The 12709-nt window shown below is 44.9% G+C and overlaps 6 protein-coding genes across 6 annotated transcripts; 2 read left to right on the top strand and 4 right to left on the bottom strand.

Moving 5' to 3' along the window:
* Positions 1-204: 204 nt before the first annotated feature.
* HOO65_050271 (importin 13) lies at positions 205-3617 on the top strand (the record flags this gene model as incomplete). The annotated part of the gene is made up of 7 exons (XM_071003137.1): positions 205-249; positions 332-834; positions 909-1041; positions 1103-2861; positions 2929-3119; positions 3185-3465; positions 3533-3617. The coding sequence occupies 7 exons, from the start codon at positions 205-207 to the stop codon at positions 3615-3617; spliced, it is 2997 nt and encodes a 998-aa protein (XP_070858330.1).
* Positions 3618-3788: 171 nt separating this feature from the next.
* On the bottom strand, positions 3789-4229 carry HOO65_050270 (putative tryptophanyl-trna synthetase protein; the record flags this gene model as incomplete). The annotated part of the gene is made up of 1 exon (XM_071000831.1): positions 3789-4229. One exon carries the CDS (start codon positions 4227-4229, stop codon positions 3789-3791), a length of 441 nt encoding a protein of 146 aa, XP_070858329.1.
* A 1379-nt stretch (positions 4230-5608) lies between these two features.
* Positions 5609-6652, bottom strand: HOO65_050269 (mitochondrial 37S ribosomal protein uS10m; the record flags this gene model as incomplete). Its single annotated transcript, XM_071003474.1, has 3 exons — positions 5609-5808; positions 5885-6503; positions 6599-6652. The coding sequence occupies 3 exons, from the start codon at positions 6650-6652 to the stop codon at positions 5609-5611; spliced, it is 873 nt and encodes a 290-aa protein (XP_070858328.1).
* A 398-nt stretch (positions 6653-7050) lies between these two features.
* On the bottom strand, positions 7051-7869 carry HOO65_050268 (rRNA-processing protein fcf2; the record flags this gene model as incomplete). The annotated part of the gene is made up of 3 exons (XM_071003502.1): positions 7051-7439; positions 7564-7594; positions 7672-7869. 3 exons carry the CDS (start codon positions 7867-7869, stop codon positions 7051-7053), a joined length of 618 nt encoding a protein of 205 aa, XP_070858327.1.
* Positions 7870-8506: 637 nt separating this feature from the next.
* HOO65_050267 (Transcriptional activator HAP5) lies at positions 8507-9631 on the top strand (the record flags this gene model as incomplete). Its single annotated transcript, XM_071003456.1, has 5 exons — positions 8507-8591; positions 8659-8672; positions 8734-8787; positions 8856-9536; positions 9602-9631. 5 exons carry the CDS (start codon positions 8507-8509, stop codon positions 9629-9631), a joined length of 864 nt encoding a protein of 287 aa, XP_070858326.1.
* A 296-nt stretch (positions 9632-9927) lies between these two features.
* On the bottom strand, positions 9928-12679 carry HOO65_050266 (Exocyst complex component sec15; the record flags this gene model as incomplete). The annotated part of the gene is made up of 6 exons (XM_071003179.1): positions 9928-10030; positions 10094-10504; positions 10567-10824; positions 11153-11364; positions 11424-12566; positions 12629-12679. 6 exons carry the CDS (start codon positions 12677-12679, stop codon positions 9928-9930), a joined length of 2178 nt encoding a protein of 725 aa, XP_070858325.1.
* Between the last annotated feature and the right edge of the window lie 30 nt (positions 12680-12709).

Here is a 12709-nt window from a genome sequence, read left to right as displayed (position 1 = left end):
ACACCTGAGGAATCTGAAGTCTTCTTATTATCATCTTAGGGTGGTTATCGTTTATCTGGCTGTTTTATGCTAAATAGTTTTCATCCCTTTCCTCCCCGCTCGTCGAAACCCTAGGGTTAACCACGGCGCACATTCAGGCAAGCCGTACTACATCCTATCTCGTAGCCTAATCTACTATCATCCCCAGGTTATCTGCCAACGGTCATGGCCGCTGTAAAATATCCGACCTCTCTTGAGGAGGTTGAAGCTGTGAGTTTATGTCTAGCCTTTTCTACTGCGCATTTGATAGGATAGAACACGTATGCTAATATTCTAATCTGCTTTCCGACAGCTTGTGCTTACTTTATATGACCCTGGCTCTGTGAGCAATGTTGCAAACATTCAACACATTCTCCATCAAGTACAAAAATCTTCCGAAGGATGGCGAATCGCTCATGAGCTTCTTGGCCGCCGCGACGAAAAGGTGCGATTCTTCGGTGTCCTGACCTTTATTGTGAAGCTGAATACGGAGAGCGCCTCTTTGGGCTTGGCTGAGGCTGCTGAGTTGAGAGACACTTTGCTGCAGTGGCTTGTGGTTTACGCCCGGGATAACTCTAGTAAACTGGTGCTTCGGAAGCTCTCTACAGCTTTGGTCACTTGCTATCTTCGGTTCCCTAGAAGCTGGGACCGCTCTGTCCAGCATGTTCTGAGGACACTGTCGATGGGTGATGGCGAAGCTTCCGGCTCCATTGCTGGTAATGCCTTGGCCTCTTCTCAAACATTCGCCGTCGCGATTCTTTTTGCCTCAGACCTGGCTGAGGAGGCCGCAAAGGTCGATGCGAACTCAATGTCCAAGTGAGTACACAGAAAAGTATAAAATAAACATGTGTACATTACTTGTACAGCTGTACTAACTAAGTGACTATCAGCCTTGACCTGTTTAACTGCATACAGGACAATGTTGCGGATGTCTGTGAAATGGTATCTCACTGTATCCAGCTTCATTTGGAGAATCCCTCCGGGAACTGTGATGTTGCCGGAGCTGCGATTCACTGCCTCCAGGTTAGAAGTGGCATAGTTCAAGGGAATAAAATGGAAAATTTCAACTAACTTCTTTGCGTAGGCATGGATATCGCTGTCCCAAAAGTCCCTTGCCAAGGCTAACGATAATTCTGCCAAATTTAAGCCATTGGTTCTTGATATCATTGAAATGATGTCCTCTACCCAGCAGATCCACACCCATGCCTTGGAGCTTCTTCATGATTTGCTCTCGTGGAACACCGAACTGTTAACCCCCAAACATTTTGATGCTATATACACACTCATACTTGAGCCATTAGGCCAGTCCCTCTATTCTCGTCTTTTGAGAGGCGACTTCGAGTTTGATTGCATGCAGTATGGTCTGGTGGTAATTGCTCTAGGAGACTCTCAGATGTCATCTCTTGTAACTGTCCCAGGGCCGCGAGAAGCCCAGTTACTTGATATACTCATTGGTCTCATCTCAACACAAGGTTATCCTGGCGTTGATGACAAGCTGTTTGTACCTGTTATTGAGTTTTGGTGCAACTTCGCTGAGACTGTCGCGGAGGAGTGCGTCTCAGAAGAAGATGAACCAGGCATGGGACTCAAGTATTTGGCTAGAGTTGCTCAGACTGTGTGCAATAAAATTGTCCTACCTCCTCCGGATGAGCTCACAGACTGGGATACGAGTGAAAAGGACGCGTTCATTAGTGCACGAAGGGATGTTTCTGACTTTCTGGAAGCTGCACATTCTTCACTGGGAAACCAGCTGCTATTGTACTACGGCCAGCTTATGCTTGAAAAGTTAGAGCTTCGCCAGTGGCAGGAGCTCGAGGGCGTGGCCTATTCCCTCGGTGCCTTTTCGTATTCTCTCGCCCGGAACACATCTACTGATGCTATCATATCTTCCGTATTTTCGGAAGATCTTTTTTCCCTACTTCATCCGTCGAATTCCCTGATGCCTCCTCGATGCCGCCAGACCTGTATTGGATTGATTGAGAAGTTCTCATGCTTTTTCCAGCGAAATGTAGATAGGCTTCCCTCAGCGTTGACTGTCCTATTTTCTGTTGTCGGAGATGCTAGTTTGACTAATCCTGCTGTGAAGTCAATTTACGAACTTTGCACCTCCTGTAGAGTCGTACTAATGCCAGAGGCAGCAGGATTTATTGAGCAATATAGATCAATGATAAGCGACAATGTTGTCGAGTGCATTACACGGGAAAGACTTGCGGGGGCTATCGCTTCCGTTATCCATATTGTCCCCGACGAGAACACCAGGTTTGGCTATCTCAGCCAAATGCTAGATATTATCGAGACAGACGTCAAACTGAGTCTTGAGTTAGCATCTAATCTGGAGCTTCTGCAAATCCCAAATGTTACACGATGCTCTTCCCGGTGCTGCGCAGGTCTAGAACCAGGGGAATTGGCTGCCCATGTTGCAGTCAGGGTGTTGCGGAGTTTGCTGTGTATAGCTCGCGACCTTCGGTCAGCTGTCGACTATACTCGTCAAGATTATGATTCTATGATTGTTTCTCCTGCCCTTTCCACCATTCAATCTCGCCTTATGGAGACCATAGCAGGCATACAGAGATCGTTTCCTTCCAATGGCGAGATCACTGATGTGATATGTCATATCCTTCGAGTAGGAATTGCGGAATCTATCCCTGGCCCATTTGTTTTCCCAGTTGAGGGCGTGGCGGAGTATTTGGTTGCACAGTCGGCTTCAGATCCTAGAATTGGTGCCTTTATTGCAACTGCTTGCTCTTTAGCTAGCTCCCTTGAGCATCGTCAGATCCGTGACCAAGATGCTATCCTTACGAGGTTAACAAACTGGGTCATTATACTTTTGAGCCAACTTCCTGGTAAGAAAAAAGAAAAGTACATTGATGGCATTTCTTATGTGTCTGACGCTAACTGGGATCATTCTAGAAATTGAATTTGACGTTGAGGTTGCTCACAATGCTCTTAATTTTGCCGAAAAGGCAGTTTTGAGCATGGAGAGGACTCTTTTGCTACTTCAATCTCAGCCTAGCGCTAATTTAGAGACGCTTTTTGGATTTAGTCTACGAGCCGTGGATGGCAAGGAGCCCTTGGCCAAGACAGCTTCTCTAGACTTCTGGGTAGGCAAATAGTTTTTGGAGCGAAGTTGTGTTTTTGAAAAAATCTAACATAGACTCTCATTTAGGCTACGTTCCTGGGACACCCAATACCACTTGACCCTGAAAATCCATATCGCAAGGCTGTTGAAAAGCTGGGCCCAAACATTGCCGAGTGTTTGATGAGAAATATTGGCGGCAACGCTGCGAGAAGCGAACTGGACAGACTGTCTCTCCCCATCAAAAGAATGGTGGCTACAAAGCCTCAAGCAAAAATGTGGCTCGAAGCTGCGTTGATGAACCCGAGCTTTCCAAGTAGCAAGGTTTCTGAAGAAGACAAAAGCCAGTTCTTGAAAAAGATACTTCTTACGTAAGTGGTCCATTAGTAAAAGATGTGTTCTGTTTGCTAACAGTTATTATTGCTGTAGTGGACGTAGTCCCCGATCTTCACGCGCTGCAAACCAAGTGATCCGGGACTTTTGGTTAGCCTGCAGAGGCTCTCAGTTTGCCTATGTTTCTTAAAAATGTATTCGGCTGCTCATTTGCCTAGGTTGATGAAATAATACTATAAAATACATACAGTTGACTAAATTGCCGACAAGTTAACCTTCATTCTACTAGATGAGCTACATGTTGGAGTTTTGAACGTTGATTATTCTGTAGAGCAAGTGGCCAATATGGTTCCTTTTCTTCTCAGAACCCGACAGCATTTCTAACCAATTCCATAGTCTCAGCGGCACGCTGTTTCGCTTTTTTCGCGCTTTGCTGCTCAACAAAATCGATATACTTCCCGTTATCCTCTGACAAGATCCTCGTATATTGGGGACCAATGCCACTGAGAGCAGATATGACAGCCTCTGAGACTTGCATCTTCAAATCTTTCAGCGTCCCCCTCGACAGATCCTTCACAATCTCAACGGGTGATCGTTCAGATGGATCAAATGCGCATAGGATATCAATCAAATTTGAAACCCCCGGGCGGCCTTGTGGATCATATGTGATACCCGCCTGAGAGTCAGTTAGAGAAGACATGATCTTTTTGTAAATGACCTCTGGAGCATCAGTTATGAGAATGCGCGATTTGGGGTCTGCGTGAGACTTGGACATCTTTTGCGATGGGGATTGGAGTGACATGATTCTGCGTTCCAGAGCTGTTTTTAAGTATTTTAGAAGTTATTAGAAAAGACCTATCGCTAACTTGGGGGATGAAATATATCTTACGAATAATGGTTTGCGGAGCTACTAAAATCTTTTTCTTGTAGGCACTATTGAAATTGGTGACACACTCCCGGGTAAACTCGAGATGTTGACGTTGATCGTCCCCAACAGGCACATGAGTTGCTCTGAAATGGTTGAGAGTTGGAGAAATAGTCTACTTGTTAGTTGCTGGGCAGTTGAAAGTTTGCGCTGCTAATTTACCTATATACTAGGATATCCGCGGCCTGTAGCACTGGATATGAGAAGAGGCCGAGTTTCAGCGAGGCTCGTGCCTTTTCATCTTGAATGTTGGTTGTAGATGACATGGACAGTTTGGACTAGGGAGAAAGGAGAGAGAGAGAGAGAGGAGCCAGTATTAGATAAAGAATGGATGTTATCTTTCCGGATTTCCGAGAAAAAGGAGTGTCATATCTAACCTTCCATTGGGTCATGCGTGACAAGTAGCCTACTGAGGAAGTGCAGCTGAGAATCCACATCAGCTCACTATGAGCTGGTACCTAAAGTGGGAGATTAGACTAGATATCATGAGATAGAAAACTGTGAATTTCAAGGCCATCAAGAGGCCACTAGTAATCTTACAGAAGATTGGTAGAAAAGAAGGCAACGCTCTGGATCTATGCCGCTGGCTAGAAGGGCGGCTATAGTCTCCCGTTTGTTTTGCCGGAGTTTGTCGGCACATATGGGAAGCGTGATAGCATGGAGATCTACTACGGAGTATAGAAGATCGGTTTTCTCTCGAGGCTCTTTTTGGAGGTTCACCCATTGCCGGATGGCTCCAAGGTAGTTTCCGATATGTGGTATTCCTGTTGGCTGAATGCCAGAGAAGATTACCTTTTTTTGATGGGGTTTTGTGGAATAGTAGTAGCGCGCGGCCCTAGCAGCCATTGTTTGTCTCAAGCTAGAGGGCCATAATAGTTTCATAGGTCTGAGTCTTGGAGACATTGCTAGATAGCTCAAAGATGCAATATCACGCAAGTAACCAAGTTTTCATCGTCCAGGCGTTCAAGATCCAACAGTAGTTGTTAAAAGTGGGGCTTCGCTAGCTGCCTATTAAAGACCATGAAAATTTTGGAGCCCACGATAAGGTCACACAAGCCTGAGATCAATGAAAAGAGTCAGGTACCATAGAGATACGACGTCGATAGAAAAGCATGCAAGCGAACATGCTAATTAACATGCAATATGTAAAAATTATCTCCCAAGAATCTACCGTCTAACTCGAACTTTACTATACAAGGGCCAAGATAACACAAGACCGGAAGAAGTCGACTCTATGCCATGTCGATTCTATTTCTTTACTTGGACTTCGTTTCTTCTTTTTGAGCTACCTCGGTAACAGCATCACGGTATGGGCGGCGGAACTTGGGCTGCTCCACTAGCTTTTCTAGCTGCTCAAGATCCTTGAACTTGTAAGGGCGGTCTTGGGCAAAGTGACCCCAAGCAGTGTTCATCTCCTGTGACTCGGGGACTTCGACATCCATCGTTTTGCCAACACCTACAGTGATGTCCAATATCAGTTAGTATGCTGTTTGCGACAATTAAGATGGTCACATGTTTCCAAGAATGCCTACCTAGTTCACTAAACTCCCATACGTTGGCCTTGGTACCCACACCATAAAAAGCATGCTTGCGAAGAAATGCTAACCAGACCTGCACAGCTTGCGGATCTCCATCGCGAATTTGTATCAATCGGCGTTTAGTTACACGCTCGAAATTTTCCTGTGACTTTTTGAAAATGAAATGGGATCGAGGCACAGTCCAGCGTTCTGTGATTTGTGGTAGAGGCACAGGGCCATAGGCAGGTAGGTTGAGATAATATGCTGCACGCAAAGCGAAGTCTGCAAAAAACTCGAGAGGTCGCAAACTGTATGAGCGAAGCTGCAAGTCGCACGAGGGAATACCGTATTTGGCCGCTCGCTTTAAAGGCTTCATGTAGATTGCTTGCACGCTCATGGGCAGACGTCTAAGCTTTTCCTCGGCCTCATTGATGGAAGCTGCATTCTCGGGATTTTTCGAGGCAGGGCTGTTGACTTTGCTGTATTCTATCGACTTTTTGATTGAAGGTAAATCGAAGGTTTCAGACGCAGCATCTAGTTTGCCAGGCGTGGGAAATGAAGGTTTAGGAGCCACGGGCTCAGCGCTGCATATGGCAGACCGACTGAGAAAACGATGTCCATTTATTGTCGGCATCTATTTCCCAAGGGGATAATTGTGATGGTTAGAAGATGAGGGGTTCTAGAGTAGGGCATAGTCTTTGATATGAGGGGATGTACTGCTGGTTGTACCTGAGATAGCCACAGAGGGCCAATGGCTCGTGGCATTAGTGTCGAACCCTTCATTGTGGGACAGAGCTGTGCTTGCGAGCCAACGAAAGAAAAATGCTCGTCGGCAGAAGCTAAAGAAATCGCCAATAGACAAAATTCGAGAAGGACCAGTTGCTTGATAGATTGATCTAAGAAAATAAAAGTGGGGCGAGCGGTCACGTATGTAATAATCAACGAGAATTTGGAAAATTATTGTAGTAGCAAGGTGATTGTTATAAGCGTAAAAAAACAGATAATTCATTTATCGGGTATCATAATTATATCAGCAGTTAAATTTCCTTGCCTTTTTTTCAAGGCCCAAGTCCCAATCTCATACATAGAAAATTACGAAAAATAAATAGTAGAAAGGACCAAGCAAGTCAATAGGAAGTAACAGAAAGAAAACACGAAAATACAAGAGTACCAAGCTGTCATCATTTGCTCTTGAGAGCATTGCGACGTGCTTTGGCAAATGCCTTCCGGCCACTTGTTTTGACTTTCTGGATCTCGCCGTACTTTGCCTTGAACTTTCCTGTGGACTTTTCCACAGCAAGGACTTCTTGAGCGAAGGTATTTCTTCGCTCCTTTTTTGTAATTCTGGAACTGAAGAAATCTGTCGGGCCGGCAATAACTTCACCAACATGACTGTAGCGTGGCACTTGTGAGCGCCATGACTGTTTTTTATAGTGGACTTTGGGGTTGAGAGCGTTACGGAGGCGCAAAAGCTGCAAATCACGCTTGAGTTCGGGGGTCAAGTTGGTCTTGGGGAGATCGAACCAGCCGCTACCAGCGGTATCTTTTTTTTCAGTCTTCGTGACAGCAACTATGTTAGTGTTTGGCACTAAAATCTCGTTCGAATACGGCTTGTTTGTAGAGGGGGATGGACATGTGTGCCGTCAGAGTAACTATGAAAAAGAAGAGTATCATGTAATTGCAGAAAGACCAACCAAAACGGAGATCAGGTCTGCCTCCACGTGCCTAAACGGCTATTTTTCATCATAGGCAAGTCCAAGGGGGTTTGTTTCTGGTGCATGATTGTGAAGAGAATAGCTTACCTCAGACACAGATTTGGCAGCAGACTCAACTTGCCGTACTTCGAGTTCCTGAGCTTTGGTTTCTTTCCTATTGGCGATGGCGTTGTTAACCATAGGCAGCACAACGGGCAGCTTGGTTGAGGTCGCTGAATTGGCAAGGCGTGCCTCTGCAGCAGCCAGTAGCCCATCAACATCGAGCTGCGTAGTTAATTCTGTCATTTGATATTGTTCTTTTCGATTCTTAAGCAGTGTGCTTAAGAGCCTGAAAAGAAAAAAGAACTATAGAAGAGGAATAAAAGAGAAGAGAGAAGGAAATGGCACATCGAGATGAAAAAGCAAGAACGGTGGAATATTTATTTAATGGCAAAGGAAGGAAAAGAAAAAGTTGCTCTGATTAGATAAGGATTTAGTGTGGGGCACTAGGTGGAGCGGCGTTTTGCTTGGTCAACAAGACATTAATTAATGTTAACCGCCCATAGCAAGCCACTACAAAAGGCAAGACAAGAGAAGAACAGGCCTGCTACGTTGCGGGAAGCGAGCTTTGCTCCATTTTAGGAAGGATTGGTTTGATTTTGCTGGCGATGATTGCGTCGCTGAGGCTTTCTGCGTTCTTTACACCAACCAAGGTTCAGAAAGCCCAGTAACGTGACAAATTCTTAAGGCTACTTGCTTTTTAGTTCCTACTTTATTCTTTCTTTTGTTTCGCATCTTTCCTTATCGCATTTTATAATCACAAAGCAAAATTTCCCTTTCTTGTTTATTATATTGCTGTGGGCACAACTACCTCCTCGCTAAGCGCCTTTCACAAATAACCCCGCCAACATCCTAAGCCCTCAAACTCTCACTTTCTGCCAGAATGGATGCACAAAGCACTACCTCAGCCCCGGCAGAGCCGACACGAGAGCAGGTTGTTTACGATACTACTCTTGGTGGCCATTATGGTAGGACTCTTGGATCTTGTATTTCTTCAAATAGAATTTTAACTAACTTTCGTTTTGTTGTACCTAGGCGCTAGCGCTGCTGTACGTTTAGATCGCGACTTGATCGACCACTCCGACATATAGTAACTAAGTCTTATGATAGATCGCATCTCAAGGTCTTGGCCCAGGCGAAATCTACACGGGTCCTTGGGCAAACGTAAGCTCCTTTCCCTTATGTCACCCTCTACGGGGTGAAAGATATTCTAACTTATTGTCGCGTCACAGGTACCCCAGGGTTTAAATGCGCCCTATAGGGATATCATGACTACCTACTGGCAGCACACCATCGACCACCTCGAGAACGACAACCACGACTACAAGATTCACCAACTACCCTTAGCACGAATCAAAAAGGTTATGAAAGCAGACCCCGATGTGAAGATGATATCCGCCGAGGCTCCTATTTTATTTGCGAAAGGATGCGATATCTTCATTACCGAACTAACTATGCGCGCCTGGATACATGCTGAGGAGAACAAGCGCCGTACTTTGCAGCGCTCAGATATTGCTTCTGCTCTTGGGAAGTCAGACATGTTTGATTTCTTGATTGACATAGTTCCCCGTGAAGAAGCTACTGCAAGTGCTAAGCGCTCTAATACCCAGGCATCTGCTGCCCAAGCCCAGGCTCAAGCTCAAGCCCAAGCTCAGGCTCAGGCTCAGGCCATGGCTAATGTTACTACCCAATCTTCCCAACTTCCTAACGCCCTTCCTACCCCAGGAGCCTCTGCCACCCATATGAGCCCAAGTGACTATGCCATGGGAACTCATAATTTAGGAGCTGATCAAGACTACCGACAGTCTAGCGTGATGTATTCAGGCCCAACAGCACCTCAGTACTCTCAGGCCCAAAATGGGTTATACAGCGAAATTGATGGCATATACTATACTCCAATGCCCGCACAGCAGGTACGGTCAAGAATACTATATCGATATGATCTCTTTTCTTTAGACTAACACTCAAAACTCAGCAGGGACAAATGCCACAGGATGATTTCGAGTGAACATACGGTTTTATGTATAGAATATTTGTTCTCTTTTTCAGGGCTTTTCCCTTTTTTTTCGTTCTACCCTCCTTAGTGCTCTCTTTCTTCTGTCCAACATCATTACGTGCTGGACTGGTAACCTTCACTTTATCCATGACACTTTGTTCATCTGGTTTGATGCTGGCATTAAACCAAAGCTCATAGTATACAACATTTCCTCATCTGTTCTTGACCATTCTTGGCTTGTATATGATTTACACGATATCAAACATCTGCTAAACAATACGCTACGTCATAGTAGTTGAGCGTAGTTATTATGTCCTTTGGTTCATCATGCCACCAAATCGGGATGAGAAGTTGGCGAGACCAGCCGCCGTCCGCGATGTTGCAGAAGGGACATTTGTACTTGATGTCACTCTATAATGATGTTAGTACGTCATCAATGTTTAGAAGTCAAAAACGGCAAGGAAGGGACTATACTTTTCCAGCAATATAGGTCCATTAAGGGGATCAACACGGCCGTATTTCTTGTTTCTCGTCGATATATCGAAAAACTCGTCGTGGTTGTCGCTTTGCATTAAATTAATAGTTTGTTGCAATTCATCGAGATTTTCTCGCAACATGGCTCCATTCTCAAGGCTGTCCACAAAATCGGTCAAATAATGGACGTCCTTAGCAAGTGCAGCAACACCACAAGAGTTAATATATTTGACATCCTGCGACAGAGGAAGCGCTAGGATCTTGTTAGCGGCATGGCTGAGGGCATCGAAATATATGAGCTCCTTAATTTCACGCGGAAGTCCCAGCAGAGTTGAGTTCATGATGTTAGAAAGATATGTCGTGAGGGTTTGCATGTAGTTGCTCGTCTCAGTAGGAGGAGTTGAAGACATCCTAATAATTAGCGAGAAGTTAATGTTGATTCCCATGTAAACTTGGGTCGGTAAAAAACTCACCAGTTATACTCAGCAGTATCAACAAGGTCGTCAATTTTAGAGTTCACAACCTCAAAGATTCGTTTCTCTGCAGTCTTCTTGTTGTTCCGGAACTCGGTAGTAGCCCGTAAAGAAACGGGGCCGCCGGCTGATGTAGATGAGCGAGCACGTATCAAGAGTTGTTCAAGTTCCTGGCAGGCAATCTCGAAATGCTCGAGGTTGATAAGAATCTGAACAATCTGACTCAGATATTGAGATGCTAGCTTGTCAACCAAAGATCTACAGACCTTTTCAACCAAGAGTTCATCTAGGGCCTAGTTAGATGGGATGGTTAGCGGGAGAACAATATCTTTTTCCTATTAATTTTACATATTGCTTCCATGTATAAACCTATACACACCTTTCGAAGTGTTTCATCAATCAAGCTTGGATGTTGAAAATGATCATCAGAAAAGAAATAAAACTGGTTCAGGAAATTTCGAATGTCGATGCAACATAGAGGATACATTTGAGAGAATGGCAGAACGCAAGGGAAGCTAGATGTAATCTCGCATTTTAAATGTTAATAATGGATAACCTAAGTGATAAGAACAGGATGGCAACTCACGTCAGCTCCGAGACAGGCTTTTCTTGGTTGAACCAACTGACATTGACAACCTTTTCGTACTCCTCGGCGCTTTGAATCGCCATGGGCATGTAGTCATCAGTTGATACGATTTCTTGGAAATCTTCGCTGAATCTATGCTTCAACAGATCGGAATACTTTTGGAATAGTGTAAGGAGAAATCCATCCAACATAGATACCGAATAGCCCCAGCCCTAGAAATCAAGAAAGTTAGAGCGGCGCAAACAAGGACAACGGTGTGAAAATGCCATACTTCCATAGTTTGGATGAAAATAGCTATGTAACCTTTGATTTTGAGAAGCCCTTCAGCATCGCTCACATCATTGAGGGCCCGTGAAGTCAAAGACATTGACGTCTGGCACATGGAATCCCAAAGTTCCTCAACATCAACCAATGATCGCAGTTGGGGGACACGCTGTAGTGTGGCTTTTTCAATTATTGCAAACCCAGCTATCCCCTCCAATAGGGCACTTAGTGACGTTTCGCCGTCGCTAAGAAGATCTATAGAACCTGGAAGCAACAGGTCTTTTTGTTGACGGCGTGTAGCTGAATATTCAGCTCTAAATCTTTCGCTTTGTCCAAGCGACTCGTGTATGTGGAGACATTCAAACAAAGGAGTGAAGTCTATTTGCAGCTCGTCATTGTCGAGAACATCGAATTCTTCTCCATCGTCGCAAACCAATTCGATTGCAGAATTTAGTTTAAACTTGGACATGTAAGGATCTTCTTTAACGCGTTCTCGCTGCCTTTCTCTACGAAGCTCTGTATGATAAAAGGCGACCTCTCCTAGGAACTGAGAAGTTTCCCTGATACGAAAAAGCCATGTATTGAGGTCAGTCATGACAGCATCGGATATTATACGCTGGGAAGACGGTATTGATTTCTGGATGACGTCAGCAAGGCGTTGTTGAGTAGCGTATTTATTCTGTATTGTAGGAATAAGGTGTTCGTTTTGCAGGTCGTCGAGAGACTTCAAAGCTGCATAGTATTTTTTTTTTCGAATCAATTCATGGGCATTGTTCACAGCATGAAGTATTCTCAAAGATTCTTGCAAGGCTGATGATGCATCGCCAAGATTCTGCCGTGTAGCTCGCGTATTGACCAAAACCTGCTTCTGGGCTGCAAGCTTTTCTGTGCTGGACTGTATAGATTCATTGAGACCCATGATCTCCGTAGTCAAGAAGACTGTAGTTTCGCGCACTTGCTGCAGTTGGTTTACTGATGCTAGAAATTCCCCATGTTGGGTGAGACCAATCTGTTCTATTTCGGCTTCCTTCCCGTTAGCATAGCTACTCAAGCTTTGCATCAACGAACTTGTCCGGCCAGTAGTTGCAGCATCTTTCAAAATAGGTATGAGTTGATCGATAAAGTCGGATTCGGCCGGTGGGAGAATAATCTGGTAAAGTTAGCTCCAGCATGAAAAGTACGGGGGCAAGCAACATCGGCGGAAGTACATACCCCTTCTACAGCTGATTGATAATCATCATATGCACGGGTGCGTCGTGACATGACGGGTAGAGCCAAGGAAAAGGTGTATGT

Source organism: Ceratocystis lukuohia (assembly GCF_044167205.1).
Source record: "Ceratocystis lukuohia strain C4212 chromosome Unknown Supercontig5_pilon, whole genome shotgun sequence".
NCBI lineage: Eukaryota > Fungi > Ascomycota > Sordariomycetes > Microascales > Ceratocystidaceae > Ceratocystis > Ceratocystis lukuohia.
The sequence above is the reverse complement of the archived record's forward strand: the minus strand, read 5'-3'. Positions and strand labels throughout refer to the sequence as shown.